At 46.2% G+C, this 22,993-nt stretch overlaps 2 protein-coding genes across 2 annotated transcripts; one reads left to right on the forward strand and one right to left on the reverse strand.

The window, feature by feature from the left end:
• Window positions 1-4,555: 4,555 nt before the first annotated feature.
• On the forward strand, window positions 4,556-5,575 carry LOC307049977 (annexin A2-like; the record flags this gene model as incomplete). The annotated part of the gene is made up of 1 exon (XM_079699717.1): window positions 4,556-5,575. The coding sequence occupies one exon, from the start codon at window positions 4,556-4,558 to the stop codon at window positions 5,573-5,575; it is 1,020 nt and encodes a 339-aa protein (XP_079555843.1).
• A 7,875-nt stretch (window positions 5,576-13,450) lies between these two features.
• CTXND1 (cortexin domain containing 1) lies at window positions 13,451-13,630 on the reverse strand (the record flags this gene model as incomplete). Its single annotated transcript, XM_079698986.1, has 1 exon — window positions 13,451-13,630. The coding sequence occupies one exon, from the start codon at window positions 13,628-13,630 to the stop codon at window positions 13,451-13,453; it is 180 nt and encodes a 59-aa protein (XP_079555112.1).
• Between the last annotated feature and the right edge of the window lie 9,363 nt (window positions 13,631-22,993).

Consider the following 22,993-nt stretch of genomic DNA (forward strand, 5'->3'; position numbering starts at 1 on the left):
GACTCACGGGCGTGCCACTATCCTGAGCATGGCAGGCACTGGGTACCAGGGCCCAGAAGCCCCTGCCCTGGGCGGGTGGGGAGCAAGGAAAGAGGAGCCTTGTTGCTTTCACCATGGGACTTCCCTGCCCTGCGCCTGCTCACTCACACTGGTTTACCTTAAAATGCCATCTAGAGGGCTTCCCTCGTGGCGCAGTGGTTGAGAATCCGCCTGCCAACGCAGGGGACACGGGTTTGAGCCCTGGTCTGGGAGGATCCAACATGCCGCGGAGCAACTAGGCCCGTAAGCCACAACTACTGAGCCTGCACGTCTGGAGCCCGTGCTCCACAACAAGAGAGGCCGCGATAGTGAGAGGCCCACGCACCGCGATGAAGAGTGGCCCCCGCTCTCCGCAACTAGAGAAAGCCCTCGCACAGAAATGAAGACCCAACACAGCCAAAAATAAATAAATTAATTTTTTTAAATGCCATTTAGAGCTATTCTGAGGATGAGGGTAGATTTGGGCCAAGATAATGTTTTGAAGACAAGGGAACTTTAGGATTTCTTTTTTTTGGCTCCACCCCTCAGCATGTGAGATCCTAGTTCCCCGACCAGGGATCGAACCCACGCCCCCTGCATTGGAAGAACGGGGTCTTAACCACTGGGCCACCAGGGAAGTCTGCGAGCTTTAGGATTTTAAGTATCATAATTAATAATTATCTCAAAGAGTCTCGATACAAAAATGGACCTCCAAAGTGTTTACATTTAAAATTTTCTTTTCTTTCTTTAGTTTGGGAGCGTGTTCCTTTTAGCAACCCCAGAAAAATTAATGTGGCAGGGTTGCATTCCACAGTAAGAGTTTGTTTTCTGTGTATCTCTCTCTCTCTGTCCTCTCTGATACCCCAGGGCTGAGGGAGAGGCAGAAAGTTACTCAAAGAACTACAGATCTATGGGAGATGGTTACAAATGATGGTTGCTTGAAGGGTCTGTTTTGTCTGTTTGGCTTTGGTTTTTTTCTGCTCTTAGAGAGAAACTAAATAAGACTGGGGCCAGTCTTATTTTGAGGCTGTCTGCCAACAGCACACAAAACCTGGAACAATAAGACCTTTCTTGAAGCGGGATCTGGATGGAACATCTCTGTGTCTACAGAGGACTTGATCCCAGAGATGAATACACTATTGCTGTCTGTGATTTTTGAGCAATGTCTGTCTTCATTAGATTTTAAGCTCTTGGGGGCAGAGTCAGCTTTTGCTCATGGAAAGTTCTTCATTACCTAGCACAGAGTAGGCACTCAATATATACTTGTTAAATAAATGAATGAATATCTGGGAGATTATTGGGGACAGGGATTATGTTGTATTCATAAGTCCACCCCTGCTTGGCCAAGAATACACATGGAGACCCACTTATGTCTCAATATTTAAGAGCTACAAGTGAAGCCACAAACTGTTAAATACTCTCTATTCTCCTACCTTGGCATACACATTTTCATAATTACAAAACAAAAATATTTGCAAAGCTATGGTTTTTATATGATTGAAAACTGGCAAAATATCAAATATAAATGAATATAATTATCATTGCACTTGAAGAGTGTTGATGGGCTGGTGATGTTGGAATGAGCATTAAAGATGTACAAATTCATGAATTGCTATATCAATATTTTTAAAATAAAATTTTATTTTTTAAAAATTTTAGTTTTTCTTGCCTTAATTTCATTAGAATCACTAATTATCCTATCTTAATCAAGCTTTTCACATAATTTGGGTTTTACTGACAGATTAATGTAAATGATTACAAAGTAAATTGAGTTATACTCAAAGTATATGAAGTGTAAATATTTTCATCAACACATTAAATGTTAAAAATTGAAAAATGTACTTTATATTCATTTCCAGTTATTTTTCTTTGACATTCAAAATTATCTATTAAAATGAAAAGGCAAGATACAAATTATAATTAAAGAACATCAGCATTTCATATCAAGCTTATTTAAATCAAGTTGAAATGTCTAAATTTGTTTTTTTTAATTTGATTAAATCCTATTAAGTGCTTTTTATAAAAATAAAACTATTCATAATCCTAGTGTTCAGTGTCCATCTGGTTGCCAAAGTAAAGAATTAGTATCACGCTCCATTTATGTTATGTCGAGACTTATGTACATATAAATTAATATGAATTAGTTAACATTGCAAAATATTCCCTAATTGCCATGTGCAGCTGTTGTGAATCCCGTGCCAGAACCACAAATTGGAAAACAATCAAGAAAATGAATTTTGGGTAGGACCGAAAAATGACACAGGTTGGGGCAAGAATCAGTTGTATCCGTGCTAGGAGGAAGTATTGAGTGACCTAATCCATCTCTTCTCTTACCAAAGTGCTTTCACTCCCCCGCACCCCCACAGGAGGGAGGACGTCCCCATCGCCAGCGCTAGCAGTGACCCAACACACGGCTGTGTGGCATTCACGTGGGCACTTTTATTTTGAGGACGCAGCCCAGAGGTGTGAAGAGGCGTTCCCCTGGGGTCTGGGCAGTATTACTCTTGAGAGGTTACATAGGATACAGGTGGGGCCGCATCAGGATGAGTCCCAAGGGGAGAGGGGCCTGCGTGCTCTTGAATATATCCATTTGTGTGTGTATGTTTGTGATATGTTGAGCCCTCCGGGGCATGGATCCCAGGGAAAGCCCGCCTATTCCCCAAGCCTAAGGGCACTATTGCTTCTTTACCTCCATCTCTGGACCCGCCACTGTCTCTGATAGTTTTTTATAAACGAAGAGACTTGTTCATTTCACATAGCTAGTGAGTGGCAGAGCTGAGACTGGGTTCCTCATCTTTGAACTTCTAGGGCAACACTTTTCTCAGCCTGGCAAATTGCAGTGTTTTGTGGGGGTTTTTTGAGAAATGGTAACATTTTATTACCATTAAAACAAATCTTTTTATTTGGAAATAATTTCAAACTTACAGAAAACTTGCAAGAATTAGGATAGTATAAAGAACACCATATAAAGACCACACCAGAAGTCTCTGGCCATATTTAACTAGTGTTAACATTTTACCCCATTTGCTGTGTTATTTGTGCTCTCTCTCTTTACATGTACATATGTTTATACTCTCCAATATGATATATGTACATGTATATACTCAGACTAGTTTTTCTGTACCATTTAAGGGTAATTTACATATTTTATGGTCCTTTATCCTTAAATACTTCCGAGTGTATTCTTAGCACAGGGATATTTTCTTTTTTTTAATGTTTATTTTATTTATTTATCTGTTTATTATTTGTTTGTTTATTTATTAACATCTTTATTGGAGTATAATTGCTTTACAATATTGTGTTAGTTTCTACTGTATAACATAGTGAATCAGCTATATGTATACATATATCCCCATATATCCTCTCTCTTGCATCTCCCTCCCAGCCTCCCTATCCCACCCCTCCAGGTGGACACAAAGCACCGAGTTGATCTCCCTGTGCTATGCGGCTGCTTCCCACTAGCTATCTATTTGACATTTGGTAGTGTATGTATGTCAATGCTACTCTCTCACTTTGTGCACAGGGATATTTTCTTACATAACCACAGTACCACTATCAACCTCATGAAATTTAACATTGAGGCTGTCAAATTGTGGAACAGTGGTTGGAACTTTGATTTTGACCCATGGAAGTGAGCTTCTTAAGAGCAGGGCTGTGCTTGACTCATCTTTGTGTTCAAACCCCCCATTAAACAGTAGCTGCTCATAAATGTGTGTGGCATTGTATCAAGGAGTTCCCTGTTTCACAGCTATGAGCTCAACACAAAGCTCTTCTTTCAAATTATCTTAGAGCTGTATTTGGTAATCTAAGAGAAGGAAACAGTCATGTGCATAAGAATGGTCATTGAAGCACTGCTTATGTAGCCCAAATTTCAGCCTGCTGGGTGTCATCCCATCTTTTAGCCCTCTGGGGTCATTCTTTCCTTAGTATATATTCATAGGAAGCCAGAGCCCCCATTCTACCTTCAGGGTGAAACCCAACATTTCCCCATTTGATGGGCTGTTATGAAATGGAGCTGGCTGATACTACAGAGTATAATTATGGGGGGGAGGCATGTATCAACCAGCTGCTTCTCTGTGTAGTTAGGCTGAAGGCTTCTGAGTTCTGTGGTTCCTCTTAATTATTGTATCAGGACCAGAGGGCACTCCTTTTCTTGGAGAAGGGAGTACAACAGAACTTAGCAAGGTCACCCTGTCCTTGGTGCAGAAGGGAGGAGAGATAGTGAGCCAGACTTTGTAAGAAGCCCAAGGGGCATCAGTGACAGACACTCTGATCCCCTTTCTGAAGTATTCAAAGTTAGAGAGTTGGTTTTGGAGCACTCGGCGGGCCATGCCTAAGATCTGTTGGCAGGGAAGAGCATCCAGGGCTCAGTGTAGGTTATTCTCTCTCAAGCTTTCCAGGTGATTCTGATGCTCGCTAAAGTTTGAGAACCGCTGTACCAGAAAATACTTTCTACTGCATTCCAATTAATAAAGATAATAGGTTCTGCATCTGGGGACGCTCGCAGCGCACTGCACCCGGCCCAGCTTCTTTCAAAATGTCTACCGTTCATGAAATTCTCTGCAAGCTCAGCTTGGAGGGTGATCACTCCACACCTCCAAGTGCATATGGGTCAGTCAAAGCGTACACCAACTTTAATGCTGAGTGGGATGCTCTGAACACTGAAACGGCCATCAAGACTAAAAATGTGGATGAGGTAACCATCATTAACATTTTGACCAACCGCAGCAATGAACAGAGACAGAATATTGCCTTCGCCTACCAGAGAAGGACCAAAAAGGAACTTGCATCAGTACTGAAGTCAGCCTTGTCCAGCCACCTGGAGACAGTGATTTGGGGCCTATTGAAAACACCTGCTCAGTATGATGCTTCCAATCTGAAAGCCTCCATGAAGGGGCTGGGGACCGATGAGGACTCCCTCATTGAGATCATCTGCTCAAGGACCAACCAGGAGCTACAGGAAATCAACAGAGTCTACAAGGAAATGTACAAGACCGATCTGGAGAAGGATATCATTTCCGACACATCTGGTGACTTCCGCAAGCTGATGATTGCCCTCACGAAGGGTCAGAGAGCAGAGGATGGCTCTGTCATTGATTATGAACTGATTGACCAAGATGCCTGGGATCTCTATGATGCTGGCATGAAGAGGAGAGGAACTAATGTTCCCAAGTGGATCAGCATCGTGACCGAGCAGAGCATGTGCCACCTCCAGAAAGTATTTGAAAGGTACAAGAGCTACAGCCCTTATGACATGCTGGAGAGCATCAAGAAGGAGGTCAGAGGAGACCTGGAAAATGCCTTCCTGAACGGAGTCCAGTGCATTCAGACCAAGCCCCTGTATTTTGCTGACAGACTGTACAACTCCATGAAGGGCAAGGGCACTCATGATAAGGTCCTGATTAGAATCATGATCTCCCACAGTGAAGTGGTCATGTTGAAAAGTAGATCTGAATTCAAGAAAAAGTATGGCAAGTCCCTATACTATTACATTCAGCAAGACACCAAAGGTGACTACCAGAAAACGCTGCTGTACCTGCGTGGTAGGGATGACTGAAGCCCGCAATGGCCCAAGGGTCCAGGATGGCTGCTCCGTGCTCCCAGCTACCAGTTCTACACAATCAGCTTGTGGCTCTCAGTCCCCTTGTGCCCATCCCTGGGAGGATGACGTTAGCACTGGCCACCCCACCCGCTCCATCCTTAGTTTAGTTGCCTCAGCATTACCTGGCTTTCCGATCTAGTCTCTCTTTATAGTCAAAGAAATGAACATTCCAAGGAGTTGGAAGTGAAATCTATGATGTGAAACACTTTGCCTTCTGAGTACTGTGTCGTAAACAGATGAATAAACTGAATTTTTACTTTAGGAAAAAAAAATAAAGGTAATAAAAAAGAGTTCACCTTCATCGGGCAGGGGACAGTGGTACCCCTTAATTGCATTACCTCAGGGATTTGCCATTTTCCTTCTCTCTGTTGTATTGTAGGGGCCCTGATCATCTTAACAACCCACAGAACTTCATGAGTGTCTATTATATAGATGACATTATGCTAACCAGCTCTGGTGAAGTAGCAAGCAACACACATGGCACATGCTTGCCAGAGGGTGAGAGAAAACCCTTATGGAAGTCCAGGAGCCTGCCATATTGGAGAACTTTCTAGCGTTCCAGCAGTCGGGGGCATGTTGGGATATTCCCTCTTAGGTGAGAAACCTTGCTTTTCCTTGCATCATCCATCATGAAGAAAGAGGCTCCATGGATGATGGGCCTCTTTGGGTTTTTGAGGCAATGTGGAGCACATTTGTGTGTGCCACTCTGGTGCATTTACTGGGTACGTCATAAGGCTGCTGGTTCGGAATGGGGCCCAGAGCAATCAAAGGCTCTAGAATGGTTCAGGCTGTGACGAAAACTACCTGCTCAATTGAGCCTTAAGACCCAGCAGACCCAATGGTACAGGAAGTGTCTGTGGCAGATAAAGATGCTGTTGGGAGCTTCTGACTTTCCCCAGTAGGAGAATCAGAGTGCTGACCCAACTGCAGTAAGATTGGAAGAGAGGACTCAAGGCAGTCTTGAGGAGATTTATGTAGAAGGATGTCTTTGAAGGAGTCCTGAACGTGAAGATATTCATGTGCCACCTAAATGTCTATCAAAAGGTATCCATTGCAGAGAAGGCTGTCAATATTCAGGTGGACACGATGACCCAACCTGGGGATGCCTTCCCCTCTCCACTCTGGTGTGTTCTCAGTGGTACTGTGAACAAAGTGACCGTAGTGGAAGGGATGGAGGCTGTACATGGGTTTAACAACATGGGCTTTCCCTCACTAAGGCTCACCTGGTTGGTTTCCAACACTTCTGGGTATGCACCCTGCCCAGGATGAAGCCAATGCCCAGCCCCTGATACACGGCATCCTTCCCCAGGGATGGGTCTTGCGAGACAGGCCAGCCACCACTGGCAAAGTTGATTACACTGGACCCCTTCCATCATGGAGGGTGGTGGGAATAGATTCGTATTCTGCATACCTCTGCCCCCCTCGCTGTTTGTAGTCTTTCATTTATCTCAGTGTATCTCACAAACATGACCTTAAACCAGACAACCCATGTGTTTCTTGTTTGTTTGTTTTTTAAAGTTTTTTTTTTATGTGGACCATTTTTAAAGTCTTTATTGAATTTGTTACAATATTGCTTCTGTTCTATGTTTTGGTTTTTTGGCCCTGAGGCATGTGGGATCTTAGCTCCCCGACCAGGGATCGAACTCGCACCTCCTGCATTGGAAGGCGAAGTCTTAACCACTGGACCGCCAGGGAAGTCCCTGAGAACTCATTTGTGAAGGAAGTGCAGCTGTGGGTTCATGTCCAGGAAATTCACTGGTTTACCACATGCCTCATCACCCAGAAGCAGTTGGCTTGAGTGACATTTAGAATGGCCTGTGGAAGGCTCAGGTATGGTGGCTGACCTACAGGATGCAGTCTTCACCTTAAACCAGAGACCAGTATACGTTGGCATCCTCCCTTGAGCTGGATGATGCTAGTCTGGGAACCAAGGGATGGAAGCGAGAGTGATTCCTCTCACTATGATACCTAATAACCCAGTTATAGAATTTTTGTTTTCCATCCTGTGACCTTGGACTTGGTGGGTTTGGAAATTCCTAGTAACAAAGAAGAAATATTTCCACCAGGGAACATAGTCATGGGTCTGTTAAATTGGAAACCGAGATCATCCTGTAGCCATTTGTGTCTCCTCATCTTGGACTAGGAGGTGGAGAAGGGGATCCCTGTGCTGTCAGGGTGATTTATTCCAATATCTCAGAAGAAACGGTATTGCTCCACAGTGAGGGCAAGGAGGACTAGCTCTGGAACCCAGGGATTCACTGGGGAATCTCTCGTTATTCCTCACCCCATATCCTACTCTATAGGTCTGGGGTGGGGGCATGCATTTAGATTCCTAGCAAACTCCCCAGTGATGCTGAGGCTATCCGTCCTATGACCGTAGCATGACTAGCACTGTCCTAGGGCACCTGATCTCTCCTGAGTATTCAAAAATGCTTCCAGGTGAGGCCTTCAAGGCCCTGTCAAGTTCTTTGAGGGGGTGGGGATCTGTGGAAACTGGCAACCAAAAAAAAAGACAGGGCACCAAGAATTTGGATCCTCTTTGAAGGAAGATTTGGGTCATTTTACTGGATAAAAGACTCCAGCAGTGGAGGGACTGCCAGAAAGTAGAGGGGATATGGAATGGGTGGCAGAAGAATGACACTGTGGTTGTCAACCTAGGCCTCCTGACCAGCCATAGAAGAGGGGACTCTAGCAGCTATGCTTTATATGAATCGTTTCATTCACTCACCTACAAGTGGATACATTACAATGTAAGTTCCCGGGAAGCGGAACTAAACTGATAGCAGCCTCAGACAATGTGGTTGTTGATGGGAATTTATATTTCCCCTATGTTGGGGACATATATAGTTTCCCCAACCACGATGAATGCTGAGTGGTAATAGGGGTGCACTGTACTGGTTAGTTTTCGTTTGCTCTAGTTTGCTAATATATATGAAGGATATCACCCAGAGTCCCCTGTCCTTTAGCTTCTGTTCTTGGCTGATGGCATAGGAGATTAGAGGGCAGAAGGTGAGAAATCAAGGTATATATTCTCTTCTCACTGGGTTGCGTTTTGATTGTCTACCTGTGGCCATGGCTTTTGTTGGAGGACTCCTCTCCCACTGCTACAGCTTCCACTGGATTCTGAGAACACCCCTTCCCCTTGTCGCTTCAGGCCCAAGTGGTAATGGACTCACCCTGTTGCCCATCCATGGGTATTTTGCCAACCCCTTTCGTTTCCCTTAACCCTGCCCAACCTCTGTAAATATTCTTTCATTAAACCCTCTTCATTTAATGCTTTGGGTGTGCATCTCTTTCCTGCTAGGTTTCTGAGTGATACGGGTCCCAAAGACAAACTCCCCAGGAAGGAGGGAGAGTCTTAGCTGATGATGATCAAGGATGTGAGGATTCAGGGGGCCGGTTGGTGTGGTCGTGGCCGTCCTGTCCCCCTGAACACAGCCAACCTGGCTGTACTGTTTGGACAGAACGACTGGACATGTGAATGTGGACCAGTGAGCTTAGCTCGAGCACCTCTCAGCAGACTGGGCTATAAACCAAAGAGGGCCCTGCAGGTTGTCATCCGTCACACACGTAGGACACATCTTCAACAGCTAGACTGCGGGGTGTGAAACCACACTAGTGGACACACCAGGCTTTGAAATTCTCTCTACCTGACATTTGGAAGCAGGACCAGCTCCATTTATTTTTTTTTTTTTTTGGCGGTACATGGGCCTCTCACTGCCGTGGCCTCTCCCGTTGCGGAGCACAGGCTCCGGACGCGCAGGCTCAGCGGCCATGGCTCACGGGCCCAGCTGCTCTGCGGCATGTGGGATCTTCCCGGACTGGGGCACGAACCCGTATCCCCTGCATCGGCAGGTGGACTCTCAACCACTGCACCACCAGGGAAGCCCTAGGACCAGCTCCTTTTGGATTGACTTAGCCTTGAAATTCTGGGGCAATTTTATAGGCGAGGGAGTCACGGGTCTTTCAATTCAATAAGAGCATGTAGATATTTGAGCAACTAGTTGGAAAAAATGAAATAGAGATGATGGGAATTGATATACCATGCTGGTAAAATGAGTGTGCTATTATTCATATCAGCCTATCTGAGCATTCTCAGAGGTCACATTTATGCTAGCAACCATCATTCTGATTTTTTTAAATTAATTTTTATTGGTGTATAGTTGCTTTCTGATTTCCTGCTTCTGCTTCTTTCTGCTACCTCACTTGTCGCTGGGATGACTATCCCTTTCCAGATTACATTTCTTCACATTGACCACCTTCCAGATGTCTTTATTGCCCCCAAATACCACAACCACAAAGTGGATTGTGTATCAGACCTTACTGAGGATTTGGAGTAACATGGAGGGACTGTAGCAGAGCACAGAACAGGCAACAACGTAAAATCAACCACGAGACACCACTGTCCGCAAAATCCTTCACCCTTTCCCTGCCGCGGGGAGTTTCTCTCTGATCATATTTTGCCTTAAGTCCTGGATTAGGGCCAATGCCACAAATGCTTTTCATTTGCTCTCTGCCAGCTTCCAGTCTTCAAAAATTCTCTTCATTTCTTTTGCTGGACAGTTTACCTCTCCATACCAAACCCCAAACTTCATCTCAGCTAGCTAGAAACTGGCTAAGATGCTCTGATGACAAAGGACCATCTCCTCCATCCTTTAGCAGCTAAAGCAACAATGAAGCTTGAAATTTCAGTTGGTTTTTCCCCTAATATGATCAAATGTTTAGATGGCTCTTCGTCCCCCATGTGTCTCTAAGGTGGAGGGGGTGTTATTTAAATATTTATTCTCCACCAACCTGAGCAAGCCCAGGGTTCGTCATATCTGTCTTTAGCTTTCTTTCTTTTTTTTTTTTTTTATTTTGCAACATGTATAATAGGGAAAATGAAGGCAATCCAAGTACTTATTAATAGGACTCTGGATAACTATGTACATGCACTAGATGGCATGGTTTATAGCCAGTAAAATGATAAATAGGAAGACTGTAGCAGAAACATGCTTATGATGAAATGTTAGGAGATATTGATTTAAATGATGTAACCAAAGCTTTTTATGAAAAAAATATCTTGCACGTGGACAAGGATTAGAAGGGAACACATGGACACACAATAGAAATCACTATTTTGTAGAGGCTTGGATTTGGAGTGATTTTGAAATTTTCCATCTTTTTCTGAAATGTTATTTCCCTCTGCCACCAAAAAAAGAGTCAAGAGATAGAGTGGGAAATATTAGAGAATCTAGGTGTGGAAAAGAAATAATTGAGACCAAAGGATCCCCAGGGCAGTGCTTCTCAAACTTTAACAGGGATACAAATCGCTTGGTAGATCTTGCTAAGAGATTCCTGGGCCCCATCTCCAGAGACTGTGATTCTGTAGGTCTGGAGTAGGGATCCATGATTTTGGATTTCTAACAAGCCCCTCAATGTTGGACATGCTATTTGTCCTTCATCATGGTTTGAGTAGCATGGCCCTCAGGCACCTGTTTTTCACTCCTGAGAGCTCTAAAGTATCTCCGAGTGAGGTCTTCAAGACCTCTTCTTGTTCCTTGGGATCTGTTATTAACTGATTGGGCGTTGGTTCTGATTTGCATTGTAAATCCATGCTGATGAGCTTTTCACAGAAGTGCTTGGTATCTCTGAGGTAGGCTGCAGAGTGAAGGCTGCTGCTAGGCCTGAGGCAATGTACAAGGTCCTTGCTCTAGATCCTCCCCTCATACAGAGCCTCCAATGCACCTTGGTCCACTGCCTTTGCCAGCTGTCCCTTTGTGCATACCACACAGTGGGGGTGTGGAGGGAGGAACAGCTGGATATGCCCTGGAAAGCTGTCTGAGCAGCTGTGGGCTTGTTCACTTTCAGGGGTCACCTAGTAGTGATGGTGTTTTGGAAATCCACTTCCCAGGTGACCTGGGATGGAGTGGGACCCATGGCTGGGATGCAGGTGGTGGGAAGGGAGCCTTTAGCTTCTTCACAGCTGCAAGGCACTTCTGATGGGGATGGCAGGTGTGCCTTAGAGGGATGGAATAAATGCATTCAGAAGGAGGGGGAATTCTGGTGGTCTAGTTTAACTTCATATTATGTTTTTGGGAATACCGATGACAGTGATAATTACGTGAATTAATAGACACCATATCCCTTGAGGTCAGGTGCTGGGAGAGGTTGCTGTGAGTATTCCTCTGACCAGTGGTCCTGGCTGGGAGACTTGGCCTTTCAGCAGTGGCCCTGGGAACTGAGGAAAGCCCAGGGTTCCAGGCTCTGCAGAGACGGGGGAAGCCAGACCTCTCTTCCTCCCAGCTCAGACCCCTGGCTTCTCCTGGGGTGGTAAAATCAAGAAAATACACCAATGTTTGCCCATGTTCTCTCATTTCATCCTCACAACAACCTTGTGAGGTAGATGTTATTCCCTCATGTTACAGATGAGGAAACTGGGGCTCAGAGAGGCTGAGTTATTTGGGGTCATATAGAAAAGAAGTAGAGAAGTTGGGACTTGGGACCAGGTTTGTGGGCTCTGGTCCAGTATTCTTGCTGCAAGGTCTTAGATATAGGTAATGGGGTGGGAGAGGGTCAGAAGGGTGGGAAAAGAGGGAGAAGAGTCATTATCAACAACTTATCCCCTGTGTCCCCCCACAGCACGTTTACATTCAAAGCACTCCCACTCCTGTCCTTTCATTCACATGAGGTTTACACAAAACAAAAAGGGCAAGGCTTTTCCTCCCCTTTTTAAAATCAGGGAACGGAGGCACCGAGAGGTGAAGTGACTTGCTCAAGGTCACACAGCCTTAGAGTGGCTGACAGGACTAGAAGCCAGGTCTTCCTGTCTGATATTAATCTCATAACTGTGTGCTCTCAAGAGGTCACTGGGTGAAATAATTTTGCATGAGGAAAAGTTAGTGAAAAAAAAAAAAAGAATTGTAAGACCAAAGGAGATAATTATGAAACTATGACCTATCCACCTGATGGAATACTCTGCAGCCAGTAAAAATGATGGCTATAAAGAGTGCTTGATGAAATGAGAAAGTGTTCATGCTCTAATATGAAGTGATACAACATCATGCACACAGTATGATTTTGACTATTTAAAAATACATGTAAAAAATGCTGGGAGAAAATATATCAAAATGGCGGCTTTGGGGAAGTGGGATTATAAGTGTTATTTTCCCCCATCCTTCTATTTTTTCTGTATTTTCCCAAACTTCCAAAATACACATTTCATTTATAACAGGAAAAATATACCCCTCTATATTTTAGTTTAAAAAAATACTGTTGGGAAGCGGCCCCCGTGCCTTTTGTGAATTTGGGGTGATGCACCTTCCAACTCCTTTCCCACGTCACACCACGCCCCATTGCTGGCCCACTGGGAAGGGGCTGGGGCTCAGGTGAACGTCTGTGCTGGGAGCCTCCAGGGCTAGTGTGTGTGCTACTTTGCATGTTAAGGGCAAGAGTCTCCTCAAAACGAGACCACTGTTGTTATGATGGTGGGTGACTGTTCCGTATCCGATGCCAAAAGGTGTGTGTGAGCCAGGGAAGATGACCGCCCCCTAAGCTCACAGTGATTCCCCAGACTGGAATCCGGGCCTCCTGACTCCCGGTCCAGCGCTCTTATCCCCAGACTGGCCCACCACTGCAACACCCACAGCATCCCGAGCATCTCACCCTGCTGCTCCCGTGAGAGCAGGCAAGGCTAAGGTGAACCTTCTCCATCCCCGGGTGGCCAAATCCTTTCTCGCCTCCATGGGCTGGAAAGCCGGTGGCCAGGGGACAGAGGCACATCCCGGGGCAACCCTGTCCAGAGAGCGCTGGGGTCTCGGTCCCTTGCCGCGGCCCCCGCCTGCGGGCGCCTCAGTCATCCAGGTGCTGCTCCTCCCAGGTGGATGTGGGGATGGCGCTGTAAGGGTCCATGATGACCTTGGCGCAGCGAATGATCATCACGACGAGGAAGAGACAGAGGAAGACGAAGCAGGCCAAGGTCAGTCCTTTGTCCACGTCGACGTAGACGGGCTCAGGCGTGGGGTCCTCCATCTCTCGGCAGCGGCTTCGGGCTCCTCCTCCGGCTCACGGTTGACTGGTACCATCTTCCACCCCTGCAGAGAGCCATAGCAGTGGGGACCGGAGGGTCGTGGCAACTTGCCTGGGGTGCGGGCAGGGCACAGCCCTCCCCCTTCGTATATGTCCCCCGGCGTGGGAATCTGCTGCTCCCCCTCCCCTCCCCCTCATGAGGGCGAGGAGAGGAAGGGTCACGCGCCTCCTTTCCAGGCGCCTACGTGGTCTCAGCCCTGACACTTATAGGCAACCCAGGTGCCAGGGCCCAGCCAGTGCGTCCTAGCGGGTGGGGGAGGTGACGGCGGAGTCCCAGCAGGGGTAGAGCTGGGCTATAGCAGAAGCACCTGCTGAGGATGGAGCCCCTGAAGTTGCCTCCACCCTCTGAAACCCTTTAGGACGAGTTATAATAATGCTTTCAACTCTGCCAAGCCACTGACTGAGGGTGATCAGAAAGCATTTTATTTTATTTTATTATCATTGTTTTTTTTTTTTGGCTGTGCTGCATCGGCTTGCAGGATCTTAGTTTCTCCACCAGGGATCGAACCCGTGCCCTCTGCAGTGGGAGCGCAGAGTCCTAACCACTGGACCGCCAGGGAAGTCCCCAGAAAGCATTTTTTAAAATTAGGTAATTAATATATATTTTTTAAAGCAGTAGAACTTACGTTTCAAATGAAAATGAACGTTGAATACCAATACATGAATAGATTGAAGAGGAGCTGCTGTCCCAGAGTTGGGTGGGCAGGCAGCATGGAGGGTCTGCATCCCTTCCCCCTCTATGGGGGCCTTCTGGGACTCCTGAGGGACTTTTGCTGAGGCCCAGAGTCACAGCTGGAAAACTGCGGGTGTGACGGAAGAACAGTTCTGGCAGTCAGGTGGACCCCGAGCCCAGCTGCCTTGCAGTGCAGTCCTGGGCAGTGTAAGGTTATCCTTGTATCAGGCCTACGCCTCCCTGCTGTGATAATACAGGGCGCAAGGCTGCATCACAAGGGTGTGAGGATTCAGTGCATCTAGCATGGTGCCTGGCCCTGTGGGTGCCCCAGAGCAGGCCAAGATGGCAGGTCACGTCCTTGCAGCCCAGCGGTCAGGGAGAGCTTAGGACGAGGGGCACAGCTGCTCGTTATCACCCCCCTCCCCCGCCTGCCCCCCCGCTGAATTTTCAGAGCCCTTGAGCTGTACATTGTGCTTTCACATCCAGTTTATTATCTGATCCTCACGACAGCCCAGGAGGCATGTTAACTGTGTATCAATATGCCCATTTTATAAACATGGAAACTGAGTCACAGAAAGGGGGGAAATGACTTACCCAAGGTCCCACATCCCAACCCCTAGGCCTCTGCATGCCTGTCTCTTCTCTGATGGAAAGTAAAGTGGGGACCCATCTCCCCCACCCACTTTGCAACTTCAGAAGGGCACCTATGCAACCCTGGGCTGGCTGGTCCTGGCATATCTGTAACCACAGGTGACTATGCTTTCCCCTCCTTTTTTTTTTTTTTTTTTTAAAGTTTTTTTGGCCGCGCCACATGGCATATGGGATCTTAGTTCCCTGGCCAGGGATCAAACCCATGCCCCCGTGTTAGAGGAGATGGACCGCCAGGGAAGTCCCGCTTGCCCCTCTTTCAGACATCGTCTCCATCCTCACCCCTTTCCAGAGGGCACTGACCTGCTGGTCGGAGTGATCACCACTTCACAAGAGCCACTGGGTGGGCTCGCACCCTGGGTGGGGCTGCTCCAGGAGGGAGGGGAAGTGACCAGACATCACAGCTGGGAGTCAGTGAGAGCAGTGGCCTTTCCCTTATAGAGCAGGTACCCACACTGGCAGCAGCTGGAACAGAATAGGACAGAAGAAGGCTGATTACCTCCCAAGATGTCCACTCCCAGTCACGAGCTGGGCTGGCAGGAAGGTCTGGCCTGGGCAGCTTCTCCCTGGGCATGGTGGTGGGAGTGGCCATAATTTATTCTGATGCTGGTTTTACTTTCCTTCTCTCTTTAAAAATAAATAACATTAAAAAAAATTGTGGTGAAATATACATGACATAAAATTTACCATAGTGACTGTGGTTAAGTGCACAGTTCAGTGGCTCTAGGACATTAAATCGTTGTACAGCCATCACCACCATCCATTTCCAGAAATCCTTTCATCTTGTAAAACTAAAGCTCTGTGCCCATGAAACAACTGGGCTGAATTGGGAGATAGGGATTGACATACATACATTACTATGTATAAAACAGATAACTAATGAGAACCTGCTGTATAGCACAGGGAACTCTACTCAATGCTCTGTGGTGACCCAAGTGGGAAGGAAATCCAAACAAGAGGGGATATATGTATACTTATAGCTGATTCATTTTGCTGTACAGTAGAAACTAACACAACATTTGTGTGTGTGTGTGTGTGTGTGTGGTACGCGGGCCTCTCACTGTTGTGGCCTCTCCCATTGAGGAGCACAGGCTCCGGACACGCAGGCTCAGAGGCCATGGCTCATGGGCCCAGCCGCTCCGCGGCATGTGGGATCTTCCCGGACAGGGGCACGAACCTGTGTCCCCTGCATCGGCAGGCGGACTCCCAACCACTGCGCCACCAGGGAAGCCCCCTAACACAACATTTTAAAGCAACTATACTCCAATACAAATTAATTAAAACAATAAAAAATATAACATTTAAAAAAATTGTGGTAAAATATATATGACATAAAATTTACCATAGTGACTGTTGTTAAGTGCACAGTTCAGTGGCTTTAGGACGTTCAAATCGCTGTATAGCCATCACCACCATCCATCTCCAGAACTCTTTTCATCTTGCAAAACTGAACTCTGTGCCCAGGAAACAACGGGTCCCCATTCCCCCTTCCCCTCAGTCCCTGGCATCCACAGTCCTATGCTCTAGGTACCTCATATAAGTGGAACAATACAGTATTTTTCTTTTTGTGACTGGCTTATTTCACTTAGTGTAATGTCCTCAAGAGTCATTCAATGAATGTCAGAATCTTCTCTCTTTTTTAGAAGCTGAATAAATATTCTATTGTATGAATATACCACGTCTTGTTTATCCATTCATCCATTGATGTACACTTGGGTTGCTTCCGTCTCTTGGCTATTGTGAATAATGCTGCTGTGAACATGGGTGTTCAAATATCTCTTTGAGACCCTGCTGCAAGTCTTTTTTTTTTTTATTTTTGAACAGAGAACATGCTTTACTGAGGAGTAGATATAGAACAGCACATTCTACCACATGTGGGGAAGGGTTAGCTTCTGTAAAAGGCCTTTACCCCTTAAGAAAACCCCCAGTGAAGTTGCTTTTGGATAAATTTTAACAGTGACACTGAAACTGGCAGGGAGCTACCACTGAACATGCTTAAAATTAGCTGCCCCCAACCCACAGTGAAGATAAGCAGTGTACAAAGATGACAAGAGAAAGGCACAAATGACCAGAGTTGGGATTGTGGTGAGGGCTCCACATGAAGACAGTGGTGTTGTAGGAAAGGGTGACATGTCATACATCAAAAGCTGCCCCAAGGGCTTCCCTGGTGGCACAGTGGTTGAGAGTCTGCCTGCCGATGCAGGGGACACGGGTTCGTGCCCCAGTCTGGGAAGATCCCACATGTCACGGAGCGGCTGGGCCCGTGAGCCATGGCCGCTGGGCCTGCGTGTCTGGAGCCTGTGCTCCGCAACGGGAGAGGCCACAACAGTGAGAGGTCCGCGTACTGCAAAAAAAAAAAAAAAAAAAAGTATGCAGAAGGACGTGCATAGATTGCATGCAAATACTATGCCATCTTATATAACGGTTTTGAGCATCTGTGGATTTTGGTATCCAGTGGTATCCAGACTCCCCACCGCTACTGAGGGACAGTTGTATTGCCTAATCATGTTTGCTTTGTCTTTTCTTTTTCCAGAAATATATCCTTCTGCTGTAACTACTAGAGCATGCAGGACCACTTCTTCTCACCCTATCCAGTGGTGATGCCATCTTGAGTGTGGTGTATATTTTCCACTCAGGGCACCCACGGAACTTTTAGGGCTCCTCCAACCATACTTTGAAAATACGGATCTAGTCCACCTCTCTCCATTTCAGAAATGAAGAGACTGGAATTTAGGGAGGGGGAGGGGGTTTCTCAGCATCTCAGAGTGATAGCATAGCTGACCTTGGAGCACACTCACATTCCTGACCCCAGCCAGGCCTGTGCTTTGGGCTACATGCACTGATGCCACATCATCCTTGGTGGCTCTCAGGGATGGAGGGACATGCTGGAGTTTCATGCTCTTGTGTTTCACAGCTGCACCCAGTGTGACCTCTCAAACACAGACTCCGAAATCCCTGGCCAACGTTCTGCCTTAAGTTAATATCAGATACCCTGCACCAATTGTAAAAGTCAGACCTCAGAGAAATTGTCTTGTGAGCCTCCCGTGTCTTGTATGGGGCGAGAATTGGTCCCTATAACCTGGTAGCATGCCCCAGAGGAAGATTATCAGCATTTTCTGGATGCTTCCAGCTGGAATGAATGCCAAGAACTTGGATGCAAAGAACAGATTCATCTTTCCACCCTCCAGATGGAGTGTGCTCATTAATGTTAATTACTGGGCTGGCACATGTCCCTTCCAGTCCCGTTTCCCAGGGAGGACCTGACACCCGGGAGTGATGCAACACTGAGCTCAGCTGCTGTTCCCTGGGAGCTGAGGAGCCGGCCTTCCCAGGGGCCAGCTCAGTGGTCCCCAACAGAGTTGGCCCATCCTTCAGCATGGCGCCTGCGCAAGCCAGGTGCTCCATGTGCCACGCTCTTGGGGCGGCTGGAGGTGAGCTTGCTTGAGTCCGGGGTTCTGATCTGGGCAAGTGAATGACCCTGAAGGGGAATGGCTTCTGGGCTGACCCAGCACACTTGTCAAAGTGAGTGGCTTTAGGGGTGGGGTGTAGAAAATCCAAATGGAAAAGAGTCCTGCCAGATGCCATGGGAAAGTCACAGGACAAAGTGACCAGTCCAAATATAAGCCCTGGAAACAAGTATCTCAGTCAGGGTTTTATGAAAAAAACAAGCAATAGGGCAGCCACAATTCAAAGGGTACACAAATAGAGGATTTACATACAAATGTGTGTACTACCCCAGGGCTGGGAGTGGGGTGCTCAAGACCTTACTCTCTGGGCTGACATATTTCTTTATTTCTGTACATATGTGTGTCTTATCTGATAGGGCTACCATAACAAAATAGCACTGACTGTGTGGCTTAAACAACAGAAATTGTTTCTCACAATTCTGGAGGCGAGAAGTCCCAGATCAAGATCTGGCAGGTTTGGTTTTTGGTGAGAGCTTTTCTCCCTGGCTTGCAGACAAGCCTCCTTCTTGCTGTGTCCTCACATGGCCTTTCTTCAATGTATTGGGTTAGCCATAAATTTCGTTCGGGTTTTTCTGTAACATCTTACGGAAAACCCGAACAAACTTTTTGGCCAGCCCAATATGAGCACGGAAAGAGGGAGAGAGACATTGCCCTCTCTTCCTCTTCTTATAAGACCACCAATCCTATCAGACGAAGACCCCACCTTTATTCCCTCGTTTGACATTAATTACCTCCTAAATGCCTTATCTCCAACACACTGGGAGTCAGGGCTTCAACATATGAATTTTGGGGGGATACACAATTCAGTCCATAGCAGTGTGTCAGTTCCTCAAGGGCAGGGTCCAAGTCTGCCCAAGGGGCACTGCCAGCCTGGAACCAGGCCAGGCCCACCCCTTGTGGGTTCACAGGAAAGGTCAGAGAAGATGCAAACCTGCACTTAGCCGCTGCCCTCTGGACACCAATGGGAGGAAGCAAGGGGACTGAAAAAGCATGTCACTTATTACTGTGGGGAGAAACGACGGGCTGTATCGACATTGTGAATTCAATCAGGTAACAAAGATTGGAGCTGATCACGTGCAATCATCCACTGGTTCTATAAATAATAGTGGAGCCATTATGAAACGTGACCTGTCAGAATCACTTCCCCACATGACAGTTGGGTTAAGTGGATGACATTTGCTCAGGACACAGAAGATGTCCAGTGTCATAACCCGACACCAATTACGTTGACCTGTGGGACTGTGCTTGGTGGCTCCACGCCTCCATCAGAGCAATTAACAGGCTTGCCAGAGAGAAATGATGAGTATGTGCTAAGAGGTGATTAAGACCATAACCACTACCAGGGCTGGAAGGATGTATGGAGGGGATGGGATTCATGGAATACTGTGGTGAGAACTTGTTATCTTCCAATATGTAAATATCCCTAACCTCTAAGAAACATTCCAGAGCAAGGAGGCTGTATGAAGCAGCACCGTTTCATATAAAAGAAAAGAGAATATTTCTGCCAAGAGAATGCATCATCATTGTATCATACTTCCATAAGCCGTCATACCTGTTCTGCTGTATCACTTTTATAATATGATGCTGATGCTGTTGGTCTCACTTAGATCTCGTACTCCCTTAACTATTTGGTGTGCACACCCCCCAGCCTCTGTATGTTTTGATCCTAGCAGCTCACACCTACTGTTTTTTTAGAAGACTGCCCTTGGGCTACTGCAGCTGCTTCACCCATGCGTGCAGAGAACTCGAAATGCCTAGAAGTTTACATCAAGGACTCTTACCCTACCCAGATTGCACAAGATGCTAAAATTAGGAGATTCATTATCAGGAAAGCGTGTTCTGAACAGAAGGCCAAGGGTGGGACTGGACAACCTTTTGCTAGTGCTGGAAGAGATTAGATGTGCCACTCGGCCATCTCAGCAGAAACCAGGAATAGAAATGAGATTATCCAGAAAAGATCTTTGGAGGACTCTCTTAGCTAATGGAGTGAATCCCTGGGACATGCATGGGTAATATACAAAGGTTTTGAGAATGTTACATTAGAAATGCTGCTGGCTGGAACCGAAAGAGACAGAGACAAGATAAAACGAAGGAAGGCTATTGGACTCTATAATTTCTACAGGCAGGAACATGATGATAAAACTAGTCAGCTACAAAGTGTTCTACCCTTCAGGACAATAGAAAAATGACTCTGAGAAGAAGAGCTCTGGCCCAGAGTGCAGAGCTGTGTGGATCCTTGAGTCACAGATTATTCCCCAGACCTTGAAAACTAATGAAGTTTTCCCAGTTGGATTTTGAAATTGCTTGGGACTGGTGACTCCTTTCTTCCTTCCATTTTCTTCCTCCTTTAAAATGGGAATGTGTGTAACTGTTATCCTGTGCCTGTCTCACCACTGTATTTTTGGAGCAGATAACTTGACTTCTAGTTCCACAGATGGAATTTTGCCCCAGGGTGGATCATAGGCAGAGTTTTACCCATACTTAATTTAGATAATTTAGATTTGGAATTGATAATTTTGGACTTCGAGTTGATGCTATAATGGGTTGAGAATTTGGGGGATGTCAGAATGGGGTGATTGTATATAGGATAGAGATGAATCTTTGGAAGCCAGAGAGTGGACTTCAGTAGACTGAATAATACCTCCTCAAGAAGTCCACAACTGAATCTTTGCAATCCGTGAATGTTATCTTATATGGCAAAAGGAACTTTGCAGATGTCATTAATTTAAAGATCTTAAGATGGTGAGATTATCTTGGGTTCTCTGGCTGAGTCCTAAATGTAAACACAAGTGTCCTAGAAGAGTAATTACAGAGGGAGATTTTTGGCTACAGTGGAGGAGGAAGTGTGACCACAGAAGCAGAGACTGGAATGATGACGCCAGAAGCCAAGGAATTCTGGAAGCCTCTCTAAGTGAAAGAGGCAAGGAATGAATTCTCCCCTGGAGCCTTCCATAGGAACCAGCCCAGCTGACACCTTGATTTTAGCCCCTTAAGACTCATTCTGACCTCCAGAACTGTAACAGAATATATTTCTGTTGTTTTAAGCCGCTAAGCTTGTGGTCATTTATTACATAGGCAACAGGAAGTCACTGTAGAGGTTTAAGATAAAGGCATTTCTGTTCACAATCCTTCTGATTCTTATATTCTATCTATAAAAGACATGCTCTATTTCCCCAGGTTTGGAGAAATAGAAACAAATCAATCAAAGGTACACAAGAACATGATGTCTACTTACTGGAGGAGGAGTGACTCACTGGCAGGCTGTCAGAAAAACGCACCTTAAAAGGGAACTGAAAACCAAAATGAAGATGGAACAAGAGCACACCAGCTTTGGGCACTGATGCAAGTCAGACAAAGGCAGCCATATAGTTGGGGAAAGAGAGGGGAAAGAAATTGCACAAAGATATGGAGAGGACTTCCCTGGTGGCACAGTGGTTGAGAATCTGTCTGCCAATGCAGGGGAAAAGGGTTCGAGCCCTGGTCCGGGAAGATCCCACATGCCACGGAGCAACTAAGACTGTGCGCCACAACTACTAAGCCTGCGCTCTAGAGCCCATGAGCCACAGCTACTGAAGCCCGTGTGCCTAGAGTCCGTGCTCCGCAACAAGAGAAGCCACCGCAATGAGAAGCCTGCACACTGAAATGAAGAGTAGCCCCCGCTTGCTGCAACTAGAGAAAGCCCGTGCACAGCAATGAAGACCCAGTGCAGCCAAAAATTAAATAAAAGTTAAAAAAAAAAAAAGGTACGGAGAGCTTCATCAGTGGTCTTAATGAGGCTGTAGCATCAAGAACTGAGGCATGGAACCTGGTGTAATGGGAGCTGTAGATCCTGCCCTTCCCAGCTTGCTGATCCATCAGGCATAGCAGTCACAGCAACAAGAGAAGCCAGAGCAAGCGCATCAGTAGACACCATGAGAGGCAATGAGAGGAGAACAGGGGCAAGGCTGTTCTTGTCCTTACACTAAAAGATCCATTATATATATATATATATATATATATATATTTTTTTTTTGGCTGTACGCGGGCCTCTCACTGCTGTGGCCTCTCCCATTGCGGAGCACAGGCTCCAGACGCGCAGGCTCAGCGGCCATGGCTCACGGGCCCAGCCGCTCCGCGGCATGTGGGATCCTCCCGGACCTGGGCACGAACCCGTGTCCCCTGCATCGGCAGGCGGACTCTCAACCACTGCGCCACCAGGGAAGCCCGAAAGATCCATTATTTGTGGTAAACTTAGTGAACTTCTGTTCCTTATAGAATCACTCTCAAATAGAAAACACCTGAAAAAAATCATCTTCATTTCTGGAAGGCAGTTTGCTGAATAATGCCAGGAAGGGCACTAGCTTTCTACTGGTTATGAGGAGCAGGTTAAAAAAAAAAGATAATGCTACATTGTTATAGTGTATATATATATATATATATATATATATATATATATATATATACAATGCTATATAAGGCAATGTGACACCATAGGAAAACTCAGACTCTGGACACATGGATGTGGGTTCGAATTCTGAC

This window comes from Hyperoodon ampullatus (genome assembly GCF_949752795.1).
Source record: "Hyperoodon ampullatus genome assembly, chromosome: 3".
In the NCBI taxonomy this organism is placed as follows: domain Eukaryota; kingdom Metazoa; phylum Chordata; class Mammalia; order Artiodactyla; family Ziphiidae; genus Hyperoodon; species Hyperoodon ampullatus.